Source organism: Schistocerca cancellata, chromosome 3 (genome assembly GCF_023864275.1).
Source record: "Schistocerca cancellata isolate TAMUIC-IGC-003103 chromosome 3, iqSchCanc2.1, whole genome shotgun sequence".
Classification (NCBI taxonomy): Eukaryota; Metazoa; Arthropoda; class Insecta; order Orthoptera; family Acrididae; genus Schistocerca; species Schistocerca cancellata.
Window position 1 is genome coordinate 658888054 of NC_064628.1, and position 21956 is coordinate 658910009.

The 21956-nt window shown below is 41.6% G+C and overlaps 1 protein-coding gene across 2 annotated transcripts in view; it reads left to right on the forward strand.

Moving 5' to 3' along the window:
* LOC126175626 (sialin-like) overlaps positions 1-21956 on the forward strand; it is a 100428-nt gene that overhangs the window by 20117 nt on the left and 58355 nt on the right. For both annotated transcript variants that reach the window (XM_049922510.1, XM_049922511.1), the window contains exons 3-4: positions 4680-4894; positions 10663-10815. In XM_049922510.1, the coding sequence (XP_049778467.1) occupies positions 4680-4894; positions 10663-10815 (368 nt within the window). The remainder of the gene's footprint in view (positions 1-4679; positions 4895-10662; positions 10816-21956) is intronic.

Sequence of the window (21956 nt, forward strand, 5' to 3'; positions counted from 1 at the left end):
TAACTGCTGTTTTACTAAACCGCAGATTTAGCATTGCCGAGCGATGCGGGAAATACTGTCAACACTACTTAGGACTGCCTAACTATCCAGCTTTTCAAGAGAATTTGCATCATTTCTTCGGTACAATATCACTTCCGACACAATGTTGCAATAAAGACTATAGCGAACCTTCACAGAACAGTCCCGAAATAATGTTCCCCGTATTTTCGCTTTCATCTCTTCCTACAGTGCTTATCGAATTACAGAAAAGTACTTGTTCAACTTCCTCCGCGTGAAATCCATTTGCGAATCATCAGGACAGTTATCTTCTTCCTCAATAGCGCAGCTAAAGCTTGGCAATAGGCCTATACATGACCACTCCCCCTCACACTGTTGCACCAGTTAATCACAACAGAGTAGTTTACCTTTCCTCCTTGCACAAACCAGACTTGTGGTGAGTTAGTGAGACTGCAGTTGCTTTTTCGCGCCAGAGCGATTTCAATAGACCGTTGATAATACCGACATTTTATAATATGATTGGTATCAAAGCTGTATAAAGGATTTCATTAGCGTTTATTTCCTGTTTCTCTATTTTCAAAAGTATTAATCAACGGAATTAGTTGCTGGTTATTTATATAGATATCCAGCAAGAATTTTCCCGCCGTTGTAACTGCTTCATGTACATATGGACGATTAGTACTCTGCAATTCATACTTAACCATCTGGCAGAGGGTTCATCGAACCACTTACACACTATTTCTCTACTGTTCCATTCTTGAACTGCACGCCGCAAAAATGAACACTTAAATCTTTCCGTGCGAGTTCTGATTTGTCCTATTTTATTACAATGTTCTTTTTTCCCCATGTAGCTGAGTGTTACCAAAATATTTTAGCACTCGGAGGAGGACGTTGGACATCGAAATTTAGTGAAAATATCTGGCCGCAATGAAAATTGTCTTTATTTTGATGGTTGCCACCCCAGCTCTCGTACATATCCATGACACCCTGTCCCCTAATTCACGATAATACAAAACGAGTTGCCCTTCTTTGAACTTTTTCGATGTTCTCCTTCAATCCTATCTTGTAAGGATTACACACTGCTCAGCAGTACTATAACAGAGGATGGAGAAGCGTAATTTTGGCAGTCTCTTTAGTAGACCTGTTGCATCTTGTAAGTGTTCTGACAATGAATCATTGTCTTTGGGTAGCCTTCCCCACTACATTATTTATGTGTTCGTTCGAAATTAAGGTATTCTTTATTTTAATATATTTATTTAGTTGTATGGTCAATTATTGATTACTGATTTGTGTGATATACGATGTAACCGAAATTTAATGGATTCCTTTTAGTACTTATGTAGATGACCTCACACGTTTCTTTACTTACGGTCAGTCGCTATTTTTCATACCATACAGATACCTCGTCTAAGTCATTTTGCAATTGACTTTGATCTTCTGATGACTTCACTAGACGATAGATGAACTCTAGTAATCAATATATATTATAAAAGTAAGTTTACAACAAGCGTGCCGCTAAAACTCAGAAACGAGTCCCGGTACGATCAAAGGAGTTACATGGTGTAGTAGTCCTCAGCCCCCATCCACGAAGAACGTTCAGGTTTTTTCCTGAAGGGCATGCTTTTGAAGATTTAAGGGCTGGGAAATTTCGCCCCCTAGAAATTTCTAGAACATTCCAGAAAATTTGAGAGTATTAGAGAGCATTCCACAACTTTCCAGAATGTTCCGGAATGTTACACAATGATCCTTGATGTTCTGGAATGTTCGTCACTCGTCTGGAACATTAGGGAAGATTTCAGAATGTTCATGAACATCGCGGAACATCTCAGATCATTGTGGAACATCGCAGAATACTTTCTAGTATTGTGGAATGCTCTGGAACATTGTGGATCATTCTAAGCCTTTTTGGTACGTTATGGAAATCGCCGCTGGTAGGGCTACCCGTTGGTAGGTAATTTCCAGGAATGATTGCCTGTCGAAGTCGCGGTGTGTTCGAAGGTCAGTTTCTTACGAGTGACGAAGGAAGGAAACGAAAAAGTAGTGCGGTGAGTGAGTAAAAACGAACAGTGAAGTGTAGGTAGGCTCAGTGATACAGTCACTGAATAAAAATCGAAAATAAAATATGAAAACTGTTCCCAGTGTATTTGCTACTAGAAGATGGTTTGATTTATATTTTAGACAATGCCCGAACGTAAAAGAGAAGGAAATCTTACCAGCTCTGAAGCAAAACGGCGAAAACAAAAAGAACAGCGAATAAACGAAGCAGACGATAAGCGGGAAACACGTTTAAGTTCCCAGTGAACGAGAATGAGCATTGTGAGAAGCAGAGGAACCGAAGAACGACAAAATGAACGGACTGAAGAATAAAGAATTGCGACTCAATCTTTGAATAAAACACTGCGAACTCAATCCAGCCATGACAATATTACCCGACGAGAAGCGCGGACGAGAACAAGTAAACAGTACACCATAACAAATGAGGCATTTCACTACGACCCGACTAAAGAATGTAAAAAACACCGACATGTCGTAATCGTAAAAATGGATAACATCAGCCGATTTAGCAATGCGAGAAAATTCATTAAAGAAACACCAGGATTCTGAGAGCGCAATTCTGGCAACTAAAAATAATTTTGTCGACTACATCAACTTCAATATTCCAAATAAAATTCCCGGTGAAGAGAGAATATACAAATCGATCAACACGATGATAAACAATGAATAATGTGTCAACTTACCCATAAAATTTCTAAACTCTTTGGAAATACCAGCAATGCCATCACACTGCCTTTGACTTAAAATTGCATCTCCGATCATACTACTCAGAAATCTCACCTGACCAAAACTATACAATGGAACAAGGATGATCGTCAAACAGCTATCAAATAACACCATCGAAGCAGAACCTATGACTGGAAAGTAAAAACGACACGCGCTATTTAATGCCAGAACACCACTGATCTCTGCTGAACCGCCATTCCGACTTAAAAGACTGCAATTTCCAATCAAATTAGCCTACATTTCTAGAATTAAAAAAGTGCAGGGATAAACTTTAAAATATGGCGTCATCAACCTCAGAGACCCCCACTTCTCTCACGGTCAGCTATATGTAGCTTGCTCTCGAAAAGAAATTCCAAAAAATTTAACATACATACCCCGTATAACAATATGAAAAATGTTGTTCAGCAACAAGTATTGTAAATAGTTAGAATATGTTTTCAATAAAAAATCTTACCTCTTATAGTTTAACTAATATTGCAAATAGTTAGAATATGCAATTAGTTATTCCCACTACCACACAATCTCATATCAACTCCCTAAGCAAAACCGGTTACCCTAGCTAGTTTCGAATAAATGTGAGATCCCCTGTCAATAGCATTCACTACTTCGTGCTAATAAAGAATTAGCTGTATTTCAAAGGAAAGATATTTTCTGAATTCGAGGTAATTCATAATGTTCTATTACAGTATACTTTCTAGAACCCTACAGCAAAATGATTTTAGTGATAAAGACCTGTAATCTGGCGGGTTACTCCTATTTCCATGGTTGAGTATTGCTGTGATCTGTGCAGCTTACCAGTCTTTATGAATATGTCGACCGATTTAACGACCATCTCGTGTCCATAATATCAACATGACGACTTTTTCTACATCTACATCTATACTCCACAAACCACCTTGCGATCTATGGCGGAGGGTATTTTTTATACTTCTGTCACTTGGACCCTATCCCATCCATGTCACGAAAAGTTCGTGGGAACAACGATTGCCGGTAACCCTACGTGTGGGCTCAAACTTTCGAATTTTATCTCCGTAGTCTTTTCACGAGGTATACGCGGGAGGAAGCAATATATTTCTTGACTCTTCTAGCAACGTACTCTCTCGGAAGCTTAACAACAATACACATGGTGATGCAGAATGCCTCTCTTGCAGCGTCTACCACTGAAGTTGGTTTATGATCTCCCTGACGCTATGGCGCTTACTAAATGAACCGGTAACGAAACGCACTGCTCTCCTTTGGATTTTCTCCATTGAATAATATGGTGACAACGGATCTTATAAACGTGTTTCATGAGTCTGTGGAAACAAAGTGATAGGTTATGGAATGGATGTACGTGTCCTTGCCTCAGAAAATCAGAGTTAGACTTGTTCTCACTTCACCTGAAGTCCCACGCTTCGTGTTGTATGCCAGATGGAATCTGCAGTGTGGTTCAGTCATAAACACCACCACTTATCCCTACAGTCTAGGGATAGCGCTTCGTACTATTCAAAGCAAATCGCATGGCTAGGTGACACATGGGTGATGGTTTTATCCGCGGACATACTCGTCCTAGTGCTACGGCCCATCATAGTCTTTGGCTGTACAACATATCCTCATGCTTCTCATCTTGCCATTTCATCTTTCCCTTGGTGCCAACCGATTTCTGGATAATGGTGCTGTCAATTAGCTGCTCCCGCTTAGTTACAACGTGTGATACGTACTACAATGTCCATGTCTCATCATGAATGATATTTAGGCCAAAACATTATCCTCGACGATTACTTCATTTTACAGACTGTGGAACTCTTTCCTAGATATTCCTTGTAGTTACCTAGGACATAAATAAGTCTGTCTAAGAGATAGTATGTGCAATGAATACTTCATGTTGTTACTGAGTTGCTGTGTCATTTGTTTGCCCACAGGAATATGTGTTGGAACCCTCGTATCTATGGCGGTGACGGGTATTTTGTGCGAGACCATCGGCGGCTGGCCGCTTTCCTTTTACTTTTTCGGAGGAGTCGGACTGCTGTGGTGTGTGCCATGGTTCTTCCAGGCTGCAGATTCGCCGTCGCAGCATCCGTACATCGACCCAGCCGAACGTAACTACATCAAGGCCACAATACAGTCAGCTGCTAAGGTAACATCGGCATTCACTGTCTCTTCCTGTACCATGGCGCAGTAGTCTCCCTGTTGTGACTTTGGTATGCTGGAAGTGTCCTATGCGACGATGGCTGACGGTAGTTATTTTCAAAAAATAATATTTCTGATTTACAAATAAATACTTCACAAACTTAAGTTTCCAGCCACTGTGCTGCGTATACTTGTGTTGCTGTCTCCGTTAATGATAAAGTTTAAAGATGGTCAGAAGTACTCTACATTCTTTAACTTCACTGCTGTCCTTATGTTTCTTGTTATATTCATAAGGCACACTTTCATAGACTCTTGACAGCCTAGTTAACAGAAAATCGTCAAGAAGATCGTGATCGTCATGTCTATGCTGCCAATCACACGATGACTTACAAAGTAAATCTTCTCCTAGCACGCCGGCCGCGGTGGTCGAGCGGTTCTAGGCGCTTCAGTCTGGAACCGCGCGACCGCCAAGGTCGCAGGTTCGAATCCTGCCTCGGGCATGGATGTGTGTGATGTCCTTAGGTTATTTAGGTTTAAGTAGTTCTAAGTTCTAGGGGACTGATGACCTCAGATGTTGAGTCCCATAGTGCTCAGAGACATTTGAAACATTTTTTCTCCTAGCACACTGAGTGCAATCTTATAGTGCCATCGCTTACGCTAAACAGACGACGACCACCGAGAAACTTGGAGACGTGTCACTAGACTCGTTTTCAGGAGAAGTGGTGTTCAAGTCTCTAGCTGAACATCCACAGTTCTTGATTTTTTCTGGTTTGTCTAAAGAAGAGGCGAAAGCCGGAGTGTTACGCTCCGTATCCTACCGTATCCTTGTAAAATCCGGACTTGAGGTCTTTATCTAATCATCTTGTTGTCTTGTCGTCGACGGGACGTTAAACATTAATCTTCATTTCGACCATCTTAAAAGGAAACATGTATCTCCACGTGCATGACAGTCCACGGTACCAGTATATTCCAACAAGCCTCGCATGAAAATGTGATTTTTCATGGGCTCATATCTCGTGTTCTGTTGTTCACAGAGATAACAGGTGAAATGTTACGGATAGCCCTTGATCTAACGATCATTTGCAAACGTATCAGGAAAGCGGACATGCTGCAGCTATTCTACAGCACAGGATCAAAATTTAAACATTAAACACTTCTTCCATCCCAGGCAGACTGAGGAAATCGGTTGGTTCTTTGCATTAGGTGTCGTCTAGGGTAGGCCTTAGACAGCTTATAAAATCACGATTTGTTAATGGGCGGTTCTTAAGAAAACCCCGAAAAAACCACGATTTTTGCCATATGCTCGTAAGATGATGTTCTCGGCGAAATTCGAAACTTTTTTCGGTATTATTATCCTTTATCGAGATCCAGTCACCGTACTTATACATATAACCCCAAAAATCGGTTCTTTGCTGTTTTTGGACCAGGGGCCGCAATTATCTAAATAACTATACTTAAAAAATAGCTCAAATTTTAACTTTAAATTCTTTAGACATTTATCGAGAAACGCTATTTTTTACGTTTTCGAGAATCTGTATCCGTTATCAAGACACACTCGAAAAACCATGATTTTTGGATACCAATTGTGGAGCTGGGCATTTCTATTCATGACATATCGTCGAAGTTTTACTGTATGTTCTTAACCTTGAAACTTTTTTCGCGATCATTATTATTACCGAGATCCAGAGGCTCAAAATTAGGGTAGTTATGCATGTAAAATATGCCCATACTATCCGATCTGAGCAGCAAATGTAGTTTTAACTGATGCAGTGAACAAATGGCTAGATTTCTGGAGTCATCGCAAGGGTTCTGAGGTTACCAAACTATCTTTTCAGTCGCCATTTTTTCACCAATAAATCTTTATGCCGCGCTGTCTCTATATAATGGGCAGTTCACGCCTATACAGGCCGTTTTGAACTGAAAATTATTCGGGGGCTCCACCTGGCGGCGTAAGCACCGTACAAAACATTATTTTAGCATACGAATTCTTTGTTGTTGCAAATCAAACATCGCATTTTTTGGTATATTGTAAGTGTAGCCTAAAATATGTTTTGCATTTTTATATAAAGTAGTGACAAGTGAACTTGCATTGGATGAGAGACGATTTCGTTTTAACATCATGTTATGAGTACTTACCTGTCGTTTACATGTGTCAAACCACGATGTCGACGTACATAAATAAACTGTCCAAATATTACTAATCTACAGAATTAGTTTAGCCGGCCGCGGTGGTCTAGCGGTTCTGGCGCTGCAGTCCGGAACCGCGGGACTGCTACGGTCGCAGGTTCGAATCCTGCCTCGGGCATGGGTGTGTGTGATGTCCTTAGGTTAGTTAGGTTTAAGTAGCTCTAAGTTCTAGGGGACTTATGACCTAAGATGTTGAGTCCCATAGTGCTCAGAGCCATTTGAACCATTTTGAACAGAATTAGTTTTATACGTATAAGCGGTAACCTTACTGTAACAGGGAAAGGATGAAACCAGCTAAAAATGCTAAAAATGCACAATAGGCGAATATTCTTCTCTTTTAAGAGTGACAGGAAAGTGGGGAACAAGCTGCATCAATCCTTATTCGTCCTTCCTTGCTAAATATTTTTGCATGTGTACGTATTCGCGCATTTTGTGCTGAAAGAGAATAGCAGGGCGACAGCGGCAGTGGAAGACACGGGAGACAGTGCCAGTGGCACAAAAAGAGAGAAGAGACAGTTATGATGAAAAAGTGATGGGTGGAGACAGTAGCAGTGGGAGCAAAAGATGCCCCGCCCCCCTAGACCAGTGAACTTAACGTGATAAATTCTCCCCACTTTCAGTCTTCCCCTATATCCACCTGTTAAACTTACCCCGTCTAGTGGTCAAAATCCCGAGCAAACAGTCCCCATGGACATTTGGTGAGAGGAGCAGAATGTAAGTGGGAAAGAAAGATGCAGTAGCAATGGGAGAGAAAAAGAATGGGACAAAGAGAATGGCCAATCGGAGAAAATGGAGACAGTGGGACACAGACATATATAGGGAGAGTGACAGTGAGAGGGAGGTGCTGAGTATGAAGGTATCACTATAAAGAGAACCTGTGTAAAATGATTTAGAATGTTCTATCTTAAAAGAGCGCGAAATATTCGTACGTGATGATTGTCGGTGAGAAAGGCGAAATGAGGGCTGAGGCAGCTAGTTCCCCACTTTTCTGCTAGAGTCTGTAAAAAAGGAGGATATTCGACTTTTTTTGTGCTCCAACAGGAGCATTTTTCAACTGATCTTTAAATGAATCATTTATATGTTTTGACTGCCAGCATCCTTTCATCACAGTTACTGCTGGTTTGGATAGTGTAGTTTATAACATTTTAATCAAATTAGAACTTCAATGACACTGGTTTGGCAAAAAATAGCAGTTTTCAATTTATCCAGAACATAACATTGAGCATTATGTTGCCAATTTTTATAGATATAGGTTCTATTACGCTTCTACTGTTTAAATCTTGAAATTTATGAAACCTACCTTCACATATGACATATTTTCGTATTATATATTTAAAATGTTACAAATTGTTATTCTTTTGCGTGGGCGTGTTTTGGATGCTTTTAAATGCATTCTGTCGTATATTTGTTATTGCTAAAACTGATCTGGCAAACATGTTAGAAAATTACAAGTTTTGAATCTTTATAATAGAACGTGGTACTGAATTTTACTGATAATTAATTACTATTGAACCATTCATGTCCAGTGGGTCATTACATCATTCTATTCCACAGTGAGTTTTAGTAAGGTAAGAACTAGGACGAGAGCATAAACGAGCTGACAAGATAGAAGTAAAAGGGGAGATCATGTCTGAAGAATGACTGATAATAGAATGCCTAAAATAATAACGAATTATCTACCAACAGGAGAAAGCTTAATAGGTAGACCAAGAAAAGTGTGTAGAAATAAAATAGAAACTAACAACAGAAAATATAGCACTGAAAAAAGCATGTATCATAAAAACACCTAACAGTTGAAGAAAGAAGAAGTAGTTTCACACCAGCAGATCACTAAGTATAAAAAAGAAAAAAGATTTTGAAATGACAACTTCGCAGGTGGTCATCAACGTATTTCTTGTTGCGGTCTGATTAGAAAACTAGGGAGATTGTTTTAGGTGTATGCTTCTATAATACCAGGTGAATAAGCAACACGGCAGTACCAGTAAAGTGGTCTAATAATATAGATTCACGAACCTGTCATATACTGGCAGTTTAACTGCAGCTTTCCCCTACAGCTCAGGCATTATGGTACAGGACCTGTACCTTCGTGAAGTGCGTTATGTTCGGTTCTGCAGCCATGTCGTCGACCAAGGTGGGGCCTTCATGACGCAAATGGCTTCGCGTTCAAGAAACCTGCAACTCAGATCGTCGTCCTGTCATCCAGATTTAGGTTCTCCGTGGCTAACGTGAATTGGTTTGAAGGTTCCTTCGAAAATGATCCATCTTCCATACTTGTCCATATCGAGCTTGTGCTCTTCCTTTAGTGGCCTCATACTCGCTGGTAATTGAAACTGAAAAATTCCATCGAAGTTTTTCAATAAAATGCGCTCAAGCGGTTTTTTAAACCCCGCTTTGACGACTCATCTTGACGCATAACAAATTTCTTACCCCCGAGACTGGAATGTTGGTAGCAGTAGACAGTATCCCCAAAACATGATATCTGGCGCGTAAAATGCAACCTATTGGAAAACCAAATGAGCTCGTGCGTTCGATATGTCTCGCAGGAGCAGTATCGATAGCTTTCCAGGCATTATAATGTTGGTATGACTTCATCAATAAGGTGATTGAAAAGCATTTTGCTTTGTATATCTGATATGTGAATATCAGTTTCTGCCTAACATTTCTGCTTCCCTTAGTTTTTCCCTGAAACATATACCATATCTTCGAGTTCCCCTAGGTATTTTTCGAACTAATAGCTTAAATCAGGTATGACAGTCTTGTAAGCGATTGGACATCATGCAACTGCTTGCCTCCTCTCAGACTGATTCATCTTACTATCGGTGAGGTACGTAACCAGGGGCAGTAACGGCGTACCCAGACAAGGGCAGGAGAGGACAGTGGCTCCCCACCCCCTTGAAAACACCCTAATTCATCGTGTAAACCAAAATTCATCCTCCCCTGTCAGACAGACGTATCAGTTCAGTATCAGTCTGAATAAAATTAGAGCATTTAATTGTATTGTGTGCATTTGTTGTAGCATGAAATCCAAAAGCGTTTCGTCATTCGCTGCGAAACTAACGTGAGTCGTCGTTGTCGTCGTCGTCGTTGTCGTCGTCGTCCCCTCCCTCCACCACAGCTCAGACCTGAGATCCTAGATATGCTATTGGGCAGCACAACATAAAGGGTCAATAAATCAGCCACTCGCAGCTTTACCTACCAAATGTTGTACATAAGGGGAGTGCTCAACCAGAAAGGGAAGGAGAGAGGAACACTAGAGTTTGGCGTCCCGTCGATAACGTGGTCTTTAGAGACTTGAGCATAAGCTCGGATTAGGCAAGGGTGGGGAAGGAAATTGTCGTGCCCTATTCAAAAGAAACACCCTGGCGTTTGCCATAAGAAATGTACGGAAATCACGGAAACTCTACATCTGATTGGCCAGACAGGCATCTGAACCATCGCCCTGCGAGTCCACTGTGCTAACCATTGCGCCACCTCGTTCGATGTTTTAAGCCAGATTTCAGAAAACTGTTCAGTTGCAGTTTAATTGGGAATTACGTGAACATTACTGAAGAGTGTACAGTGGTGAGTGTTGCGTCTTTGGTATTGCAGAAGAAGCTGCCTGTGCCGTGGAAGAGCATTATGTCAACGCCAGCTGTCTGGGCTCTCATCGCTATCATGATTACCTTCGACTGGATCTTCTATCTTCTCATCACATCGCTGCCGCAGTACATCGCCCAAGTCTTGCACTTCGATATACGCAGTGTGAGTGTCCTAGCAGTTCCACAACTTAAAAAGTAATTTACAGTAATACAGATTTCTGTGCTGTGCTACCGCGCAGGATTAGCCGAGCGGTCTAAGGAGCTGCAGTCATGGACTCTGAGGCTGGTGCTGGCGGAGGTTCGAGTCCTCCCTCGGACATGGGTGTTTGTGTTTGTCCTTAGGATAATTTAGGTTACGTAGTGTGTAAGCTCAGGGACTGATGACCTTAGCAGTTAAGTCCCATAAGATTTCACACACATTTGAACATTTTGTGCTGTGCTGATTCATCTCCACAAGAAGACAAGTGGTATGGCGACATCCGTAATTGCCGTTTTCGGTGTATTCTTATGCTGACAGCAAAGCGTAGTCAGGCTGTTTTGCTAATCAAGGTCCGCGCGTTGTACGTTGTTATATGATACTACTGAACTGTAAGAATGCATGATCTGTTCTTTCGGATATGTTTGAAAGAACAGACACCACGCATTCGTGTAACTGATTCGCCTCGATGGGCAATGAATCCACAACCTTCAGTGTGGAAGCTCATTTACGTTCGACCTATAGCGGGAATCTAAGTTCAGCGAGCAAGAAGGACATGCGTAGGTGGCGCTATGTGTGAGTGTGGGTCAGCCGGGGAGCGTGCCGAGACAGTCTGCACATTTCCGATACAGACCGTGTGTCGGAGGTGCAGTGCTTAACGCAACTGCCTAATAAGAGGCGATCCCGGTCCTGGTCGGGCACACATTTTTCACTCATCGCCGCTCACATCGTCTGTTCCTTCCATTTCTCCCCCCCCCCCTCCTCCTCCCTCCCCCCCACCATTAATTTACACTACTGGCCATTAAAATTGCTACACCACGAAGATGACGTGCTACAGACGCGAAATTTAACCGACAGGATGAAGATGCTGTGATATGCAAATGATTAGCTTTTCAGAGCATTCTCACAAGGTTGGCGCAGGTAGCGATACCTACAACGTGCTGACATCAGAAAAGTTTCCAACCGATTTCTCATACACAAGCAGCAGTTGACCGGCGTTGCCTGGTGAAACGTTGTTGTGATGCCTCGTGTAAGTAGGAGAAATGCGTACCATCACGTTTTCGACTTTGATAAAGTTCGGATTATAGCCTATCGCGATTGCGGTTTATCGTATCGCGACATTGCTGCTTGCGATGGTCGAGATCCAATGACTGTTCGCAGAATATGGAATCGGTGGGTTCAGGAGGGTAATACGGAACGCCGTGCTGGATACCAACAGCCTCGTACCACTAGCAGTCGAAATGACAGGCATCTTATCCGCATGGCTGTAACTGATCGTGCAGCCACGTCTCGATCCCTGAGTCAACAGATGGGGACGTTTGCAAGACAACAACCATCTGCACGAACAGTTCGACGACGTTTGCAGCAGCATGGACTATCAGCTCGGAGACCATGGCTGCGATTACCCTTGACACTGCATCACATACAAGAGCGCCTGCGATGGTGTACTCAATGTCGAACCTGGGTGCACGAATGGCAAAACGTCATTTTTCCGGATGAATCCAGGTTCTGTTTACAGCATCATGATGGTCGCATCCGTGTTTGGCGACATCGCGGTGAAAGCACATTGGAAGCGTGTATTCGTCATCGCCATACTGGCGTATCACCTGGCGTGATGGTATGGGGTGCCATTGGTTACACGTCTCGGTCACCTCTTGTTCGCACTGACGGCACTTTGAACAGTGGACGTTACATTTCAGATGTGTTACGACCCGTGGCTCTACCCTTCATTCGAACCCTGCGAAACCGTACATTTCAGCAGGATAATGCACGACCGCATGTTGCAGGTCTTGTGCGGGCCTTTCTGGAAACAGAAAATGTTCGACTGCTGCCCCGGCCAGCACATTCTACAGATCTCTCACCAATTGAAAACGTCTGGTCAATGGTGGCCAAGCAACTAGTTCGTCACAAAACGCCAGTCACTACTCTTGATGAACTGTGGTATCGTGTTGAAGGTGCATGGGCAGTTGTACCTGTACACGCCATCCAAGCTCTGTTTGACACAATGCCCAGGCGTATCAAGGCCGTTATTACGGCCAGAGGTGGTTGTTGTGGGTACTGATTTCTCAGGATCTATGCACCCAAGTTGCGTGAAAATGTAATCACATGTCAGTTCTGGTATAATATATTTGTCCAATGAATACCCGTTTATGATCTGAATTTCTTCTTGGTGTAGCAATTTTAATGGCCAGTAGTGTACATAACACTACTGAATGTACTGTAGGCTACACGACCTACATGAATGTAATGTGTGGGTTGTTTTCTGTGTACTTACTATACGTCCTGTTGGACTGCAGAACAGTTTTATTGTACACCTTTAAATTTTTTTAAAGTTCTACCAGGCAAACTCAGAACAGAAGACTAGTGTGCCAAACAGAATTTCAACAACAAGTACTGCCATTGCAACAGATGTTGGGCACGCGGCGAGCATTGCCACACAACCTCCAACTGAGGAAGGCAAAAATGCAGATGTTGCAGTACTGTATAACAAGGCACTGTGGAGTATAAGTAACTTCAATGCCAGAGCGCCACTGGGAAGTCAGACGTAGGGAGAATGACCTAAGCCGTCGACTCAGAATAATTAGTAAATTAACGCAGCGAGGTAAGTAGCGGTGACGGGACAGATAAACGAGGGAAAATGTGCTCTTATAACACGAGCCACCGCGTCACAGGCACAGACTCAGCCGTTTAAATAACAAAACTGTCAGGGCTCAAAAAGACACTTTTCGTCTTGCTGCCATTCTGTCCAGTTCTCTAGAACCAGAGAGAATGACAGTCTGTTGAGTTCCAGTGAAAACACAACAAGCTGATCGATGATGGCCTCTCTGTCATCCAATTGCTAAGTTCAGCACCGAGATGGAGCCAACCTGATGCAAACCACCGCTGTGGTCTAATGTTGTTATATGCTGTGTCATCACAGATGAGGAGACTGGTATGCGGCCAGCCCTTCTCCACTTCATGTCATCACAGCTGATCTGCAAGGTGCCATCTTTGCACTGACCAGCCACAGCTTGATTGCGCGGCCTCCTGGCTGACTCATGAGTATCTGCTGCAAACTTGGTCGATTCATGGTGGATGACCAGGACCTTGTCTTTCCAACAACAGACATCCTGGACCACAGTCGACAGTCTCCACATGAAGACACAAGTCCGCAGCTTGTGGGCAAGTGGCTAGCATTTCTACCTCTAGATCACAGGGTCCTGGGTTTGGTTCCCGGGTCGGGGATTTTCTGTGCCAGGGGACTGAGTGTTTGTGTTTTCCTCATAATTTCATCATCATTTAGGACAATGGCTAGACTGAACAATGAAAAGACTGGGAATTTGTACGGGCATTAATAAGCACCATGTTGCGCGTTTTGGAAACCAGAATTATCATAATCATCTGAACACACAATGTGCTATCTCTGAAAGCAAAGAAGGAGGAGCCGCACTGTGTTGCGGACTGTCTGGACAGACGATGCCTCCTTGTGCCCCTCACTGGCGCCAGATTAGCACACGACCAAGGCCCAGTGCCGCCACCCCCCCCCACCCCCCCCCCCATGAACCATGGACCTTGCCATTGGTGGGGAGGGTAAAATATTCCGGAGGTAAAATAGTCCCCCATTCGGATCTCCGGGCGGGGACTACTCAGGAGGACGTCGTTATCACGAGAAAGAAAACTGGCGTGGAGTGTGGAATGTCAGATCCCTTAATTGGGCAGGTAGGTTAGAAAATTTAAAAAGGGAAATGGATAGGTTAAACTTAGATATAGTGGGAATTAGTGAAGTTCGGTGGCAGGAGGAACAAGACTTTTGGTCACGCGAATTCAGGTTTATAAATACAAAGTCAAATAGGGGTAACGCAGGAGTAGGTTTAATAATGAATAAAAAAATTAGGAGTGCGGGTAAGCTACTACAACCAGCATAGTGAACGCATTATTGTGGCCAAGATAGACACGAAGCCCATGCCTACTACAGTAGTACAAGTTTATATGCCAACTAGCTCTGCAGATAATTAAGAAATTGGTGAAATGTATGATGAAATAAAAGAAATTATTCAGGTAGTGAAGGGAGACGAAAATTTAATAGTCATGGGTGACTGGAATCCGAGAGTAGGAAAAGGGAGAGAAGGAAACGTAGTAGGTGAATATGGATTGGGGCTAAGAAATGAAAGAGGAAGCCGTCTGTTAGAATTTTGCACAGAGCATAACTTAATCATAGCTAAAACTTGTTTCAAGAATCGTAAAAGAAGGTTGTATACATGGAAGAATCCTGGAGATACTAGAAGGTATCCGATAGACTATATAATGGTAAGACAGAGATTTAGGAACCAGGTTTTAAATTGTAGGACATTTCCAGGGGCAGATGTGGACTCTGACTACAATCTATTGGTTAGGAACTGTAGATTAAAACTGAAGAAACTGCAAAAAGGTGGGAATTTGAGGAGATGGGACCTGGATAAACTGACTAAACCAGAGGTTGTACAGAGTTTCAGGAAGAGCATAAGGGAACTATTGACAGGAATGGGGGAAAGAAACACAGTAGAAGAAGAATGGGTAGCTCTGAGGGATGAAGTAGTGAAGGCAGCAGACGATCAAATAGGTAAAAAGACGAGGGCTAGTAGAAATCCTTGGGTAACAGAATAAATATTGAATTTAATGGATGAAAGGAGAAAATATAAAAATGCAGTAAATGAAACAGGCAAAAAGGAATACAAATGTCTCAAAAATTATATCGACAGGAAGTGCAAAATGGCTAAGCAGGGATGGCTAGAGGACAAATGTAAGGATGTAGAAGCTATCTCACTAGGGGCAAGTTAGATACTGCCTACAGGAAAATTAAAGAAACCTTTGGAGAAAAGAGATTCACTTGTATGAATATCAAGAGCTCAGATGAAAACCCAGTTCTAAGCAAAGAAGGGTAAGCAGAAACGTGGAAGGAGTATAAAGAGGGCCTATACAAGGGCGATGTACTTGAGGACAATATTATGGAAATGGAAGAGGATGTAGATGAAGATGAAATGGGAGATACGATACTGCGTGAAGAGTTTGACAGAGCACTGAAAGACCTGAGTCGAAATAAGGCCCTGGGAGTAGACAACATTCCATTAGAACTACTGAATGCCTTGGGAGAGCCAGTCCTGACAAAACTCTACCATCTGATGAGCAAGATGTATGCGACAGGTGAAATACCCTCAGACTTCAAGAAGAATATAATAATTCCAATCCCAAAGAAAACAAGTGTTGACAGATGTGAAAATTACAGAACTTCCAGTTTAATAAGTCACAGCTGCAAAATACTAACGCGAATTCCTTACAGACGAATTGAAAAACTGGTAGAAGCCGACCTCCGGGAAGTTCAGTTTGGATTCCGTAGAAATGTTGGAACACGAGAGGCAATACTGACCTTACGACTTATCTTAGACGAAAGATTAATGAAAGGCAAACCTACGTTTCTTGCATTTGTAGACTTAGAGAAAGCTTTTGACAAAGTTGACTGGAATACTCTCTTTCAAATTCTAAAGGTGGCAGGGGTAAAATACAGGGAGCGAAAGGCTATTTACAGTTTGTACAGAAACCAGATGGCAGTTATGTTACTCGACCTGTATATTGAGCAAGCAGTAAAGGAAACAAAAGAAAAATTCGGAGTAGGTATTAAAATCCATGGAGAAGAAATAAAAACTTTGAGGTTCGCCGATGACATTGTAATTCTGTCAGAGACAGCATAGGACTTGGAAGAGCAGTTGAACGGAATGGACAGTGTCTTGAAAGGAGGATATAAGATGAACATCAACAAAAGAAAAACGAGGATAATGGAATGTAGTCGAATTAAGTCGGATGATGCTGAGGAAATTAGATTAGGAAATGAGACACTTAAAGCAGTAAAGAAGTTTTTTTATTTGGGGAGCAAAATAACTGATGATGGTCGAAGTAGAGAGGATATAAAATGTAGACTGGCAATGGCAAAGAAAGCGTTTCTGAAGGAGAGAAATTTGTTAACATCGAGTATAAATTTCAGTGTCAGGAAGTCGTTTCTGAAAGTATTTGTATGGAATGCACCCATGTATGGAAGTGAAACATGGACGATAAATAGTTTGGACAAGAAGAGAATAGAAGCTCTCGAAATGTGGTGCTACAGGAAGAATGCTGAAGATTAGATGGGTAGATCACATAACTAAACAGGAAATATTGAACAGAATTGGGGAGAAGAGGGGTTTGTGGCACAACTTGAGAAGAAGGGACCGGTTGGTAGGACATGTTCTGAGGCATCAGGGGATCACTAATTTAGCATTGGAGGGCAGCGCGGAGGGTAAAAATCGTAGAAGGAGACCAAGAGATGAATACACTAAACAGATTCAGAAGTATGTAGGTTGCAGTAAGTACTGGTAGATGAAGAAGCTTGCACAGGATAGAATAGCATGGAGAGCTGCATCAAACCAGTCTCAGGACTGAAGACCACAACAACAACAAGACCCAGTGACCTATGGAGCGAAATCACGTCTCGCTGAAGAGGCACTAGTACTTTTTCGCGGCACATGCTTACACCGGGCCTCCAACCGTCGCTCTGAAGACACTTTACAATTCTGTAAACTCATCACGATAAATAAATGTTCTTGCAGATACCACTGTGTCACTGACAGTTCCGAGCATTCATTGAACCACTCACCCAAACTCCAATCCCAGACTCCTGCTGAAAGCGCAACCCCACTTCTCCCGGCTGCAACAGTATGCTCTAAAAAGTCCTCTGCCAGATGGCACTACTTAAATCAATAGAAAACAAATGACACTGAGCGGAATTAAATTACTTCTTACCGTTACTAGCGTAACTATCAGGCAACACTATTCAGTACACCTGTATCTACGAGAACAGTGATGAGATGCTAAGTTAACGATCGCTGAAATGTTTTGTGTAGGGGAGAGTGGGGCAAATACACGCACCTAAGGAAAAATCGATGTGAACAATTCGTTACGTCATTAAAACCTACGAAAATAAGTACATACCATACAATGGGCATTTATCCACATATTCCAATCGTCTGTAAATAGTTATAAACAGTACCTTAATTTTGAACATTAAAATAAAAAAAATTGCAAATGCGTGGTATTCCCCACTCCTGAGGGTAATGACACGCAAAGTACTGGGTAATAACACGTAAAACAAACAAACCATAAAAATGTACAATACTTGCTATTTTTATTTGCTTATTAGTTACTACAAATAGTAAACAGTATATTTAAGAGCGAAATAATGTAATTCTACAAACATCTCTCATAATTTTCGTTTTTTACATTTTTATTGATGTGAAACGAGTTCATTTTCTCATACAGCAAAGATCGCACTAGTAACCTTTTGGAGTGTCCCAGCCACTACATTCTTCATGACTCCATCTACTACAAGAAATACATCCGTATCATAGTTCCCCATCTTTCCCAAACTCTTCACAAACTAAACAGACATCTTCTGAAATCGCTAATGGATTAATATCATCCATTTCATCGTCATCACAAATGTTCTGCAAGTCCAGATTTAGCTCATCCTTGCTGCCACTTTCACTTTCTTGGTGGTGTTTCTTCTCATATAACGTCTGTTTCTTCTTCGAGACTTTTTTAAGTTGCAGATTTATGCACTTATCTGCTTTATCCTTAAGATTTCTTTCCTTGTTTCCTTCAGCTTTCTTTTTCATGGCTTCTTTTTGTTTCTTTATTAATAACTCCGTTAGCAGTTTATTCTTCTCTGGAGTTTCTGTAAGGATCACTGACATTCCCTTAGGCTTTCCCTCGGCTTGTTTCGTCTTAGGAAGAACTTCTTTTTGTTTTAGAACAGGAGATATGTCAAATACACTAACGTGCTTGACATATGCACTTTTAGTTGATGCTGTTGTGACCTCTGCTAGGCCTACTAGGAGTGGAACATCTTCTACTGAAGATCCAGGAATCTGTTTGTGACTCCTTTTGGGGATATGTGGCTCATTTGTAGATACAACCACTTCATTTTCATTTGTTGCATTCGAAACCTCTTCATCTTCAAGGACAACATCTCTGAAGATCTCACATTGTTGTAAGTCGTCATGCTGAAATTTGTTTGGATTCAAAGGGCAAATCCCACATGCCTTAAACCCTGACTGCTCTTTGTCCATGGTAGCGACCTTAATATATGCCTTATTAAAAAGTTCTGCTAACTCATATGGTGTAATTTTTTGATACAGCTGTTACTTCATATACATGCCACATTCACGATCGAAGGCTGATTTCAAAGAAGAAAAGAATGTAACATCTAGTGCTTGAAGCTTGTGAGAAGTGTGTGGAGGTATGGTTACCATGGCAATAGAAAGTTTTTTTTTTTTTTACAAAATTCAAAAACATCAAGTGAAATGTGGCTGCTGTGATTATGTAAAATCAGCAGCACAGGGTCATCAATAGTTGACTTTACATTGTCCTGAAAATGTTGGATCCATTCAAAAAATAATGACTCATTGGACCAGCCATTGACGGAACAACCATATATTGCTCCAACTGGTCCACCTTTACTTAAGAGATTTGACATCCTCTTCCTGGGGAAGATAAACATAGGGGGGATGTAGGTACCAGCATCACTGAAACAACATATCACAGTCACGTTTTTCACCATTTCCCAAGACGTGGCCGCACCTATTTGTTTAACACCTTTAGGAGCCAAAATTCTCTCGGGCATTTGTACAGTATTTATGCCCATTTCATCGACGTTGAACACTCGCCCCTCTTTAAATTTATGTTTTTCAAAGACATGTTCTAAGTTTTTAAAATATGCATTAACCTCTTCTTCATTAAATGCCTGTTTTCTGTTAATGCTAGTTGCTTCAGGTTTTCTCATGCTAATACTTGGATTTCTTTTTAAAAATAGATCTAGCCAATTCTTTCCAGCTAACCTAGATGACTTATCAAAATTGTTTGCAATGTTATTAGCCTCTGCATACTAAAATGCGATCTTTCGCAGCTGGATGCATGTAATGCCATAGAACAGCTTCATCATTGTAAAAACATGATCCCTAATCTCATTTTGCTGTTCTGTCGAAAATAAGTTTTGGACCCTTGGTATTTTTAACGTTCATTCTCGTTCGCAGAATAGCTTCATGAATCCCAAAAGCTCTTGATACTTCTTTTATTTTTCTTCCAGATTTGATGGGATCGAAGAGCCTTACAAAGTTCCTCTTGCGTCCATTTTGCTTTCTGGGTTTTTCTTTTATTATATCTACCCATCTGAAATTTAAAAAAACCTCGTTAGTATTGAAAATATAACCTGCAAGGGGAATACCACGCACTTCAACAGCTGCGTGGCATTACCCTACTGTAAGTTCGATGACTCACCTTAGCATAACTCGATACCTAATTCAAATAGCGGGACAAATCTGCAATTAAATTAAAGGTTTCATCTAGGGTTAGAAGTTTATACGCAAGAATTACATTAAAGCAACTTATAGTAGCACTTACCTTGCAAAATACAGCTGACCAAAATTACATGAGACACGCCGAAGATAAACAATACTTCACTGCTCCAACAATTCCACTGGAAAATGGCTGGCGTAAGCCGCGTAGTATTTGTTACTCCTGCCGGCAAGGTGTAGCACTAACTGGGAACAGCTTGCGCCATTCAAACTGCGTAAATCAGCCTGCGTGGGATTACCCACATGCGTGTAATTCCCCCACCTTCCCCTAATTGTTACTGGAATTATCTCACCTATTGACACGTTAGGCCCAATATAAACAAATAAAATTAACGAAGCTGTGGAGTATTTCTTGTAGTGAAGCCAGACGATGAACGTATCGCAGGGCCCGTCCTGCATCTCAGCGGCCCATTTAGGTGACCACATGAATCATAAAAAGCAACTGATCATTCTCGTGAAAAAAGCGAAAACCATCTAGAAAGTAGTAATAAGCAATTCACAAGTTTGAAACGAATGATTTTTCTTAAAACCTAGAAAAACTAAAGCTTCCGTACAAAATCGATATGTCACCCATATAATGGGCTATAAGGTAGATAAAAACTTGTGTATTTAATGTGTCAGAAAATATGTGTTACCTTTCAGACCATTAACGAGTTTTCACAAAGGCTTGGATGGGACTAGACAAGTACATCTACTGCGAACCTGAGCGCATTATTTGGAGCTAATCCAACGACCTGCCACTTAAAACTAAATCCCCCGACTGTACCCAAAAATAGGGGGCGTGGTGAAGTGTCCTGTTTCAGCACTGTCCTGCAAAAGGTTCGCATCTGCCTTGTATTCAAGTCAGCACAAAAACGCAACAGTACCGACGAAAACGGCGTAATTTCATGTGAACAGTGTGACAGCAAAAGAAACACGAGTTATGTATATGTCTGAGTGGGGTCTGTTCTGTAAGACAAGTCCGGCAGAACAGTCACTACTCAGACATTTACATTTCTGAAAAAGAAAGTAACGGCGTTAATTTCTGTGCGAATGCACAAATATCATTTAAACTCCTATGGGAATTAGGATTTGCGAGTAGAGTGTTTAATGGAGTAGGGTCACTGCATTGCAACGTGTGGTAAGTTGGGATTTCAGTCGATTATGGACCGTGTTCAGATAGCCGAAGCTGTTAAGGCCACCGTTCATGAGATGCCGTAAATCTGGGTTCGATTAAGGCGATCATTTAAAATAAAAAATAAAAAATCCGCTAAGGCCACCGTTCATGAGATTCATTAAATCCATGTTCGAGTCCCAGTTCGGCACAAATTTTCAACTTTCGCCATTGCACTACCACAACGCCCTCTGTGGCTAGGCATTAGGATTTCCTACCCAACCTTCCCCTTTCCTTCTCCTTCCTACATTTCGTATTTACAATCATAAGTTATGCCGAACTTCATAAAGTCTTGGTATATTGCGATGGGTCATTCATCCAAGAAATGATAGCGTTTCCTAAAACTCGGTTTAGCGGATTCACAGACAATCGTTTTTTGAAATGTATGTCAATTCCGTCTGTACTTCATATTCCAGGAATACGGGGAGGGGGTAGTGCCTTCTCACATGCCCTCTTTTAAGCCTGAGCCTGAAATGCACCGAAAACTAGTTAATGCAAGTAAAGTAGGTGTAATATTACATGAGCGACTGGCTATAGCCGTAATTCATTGAACATAC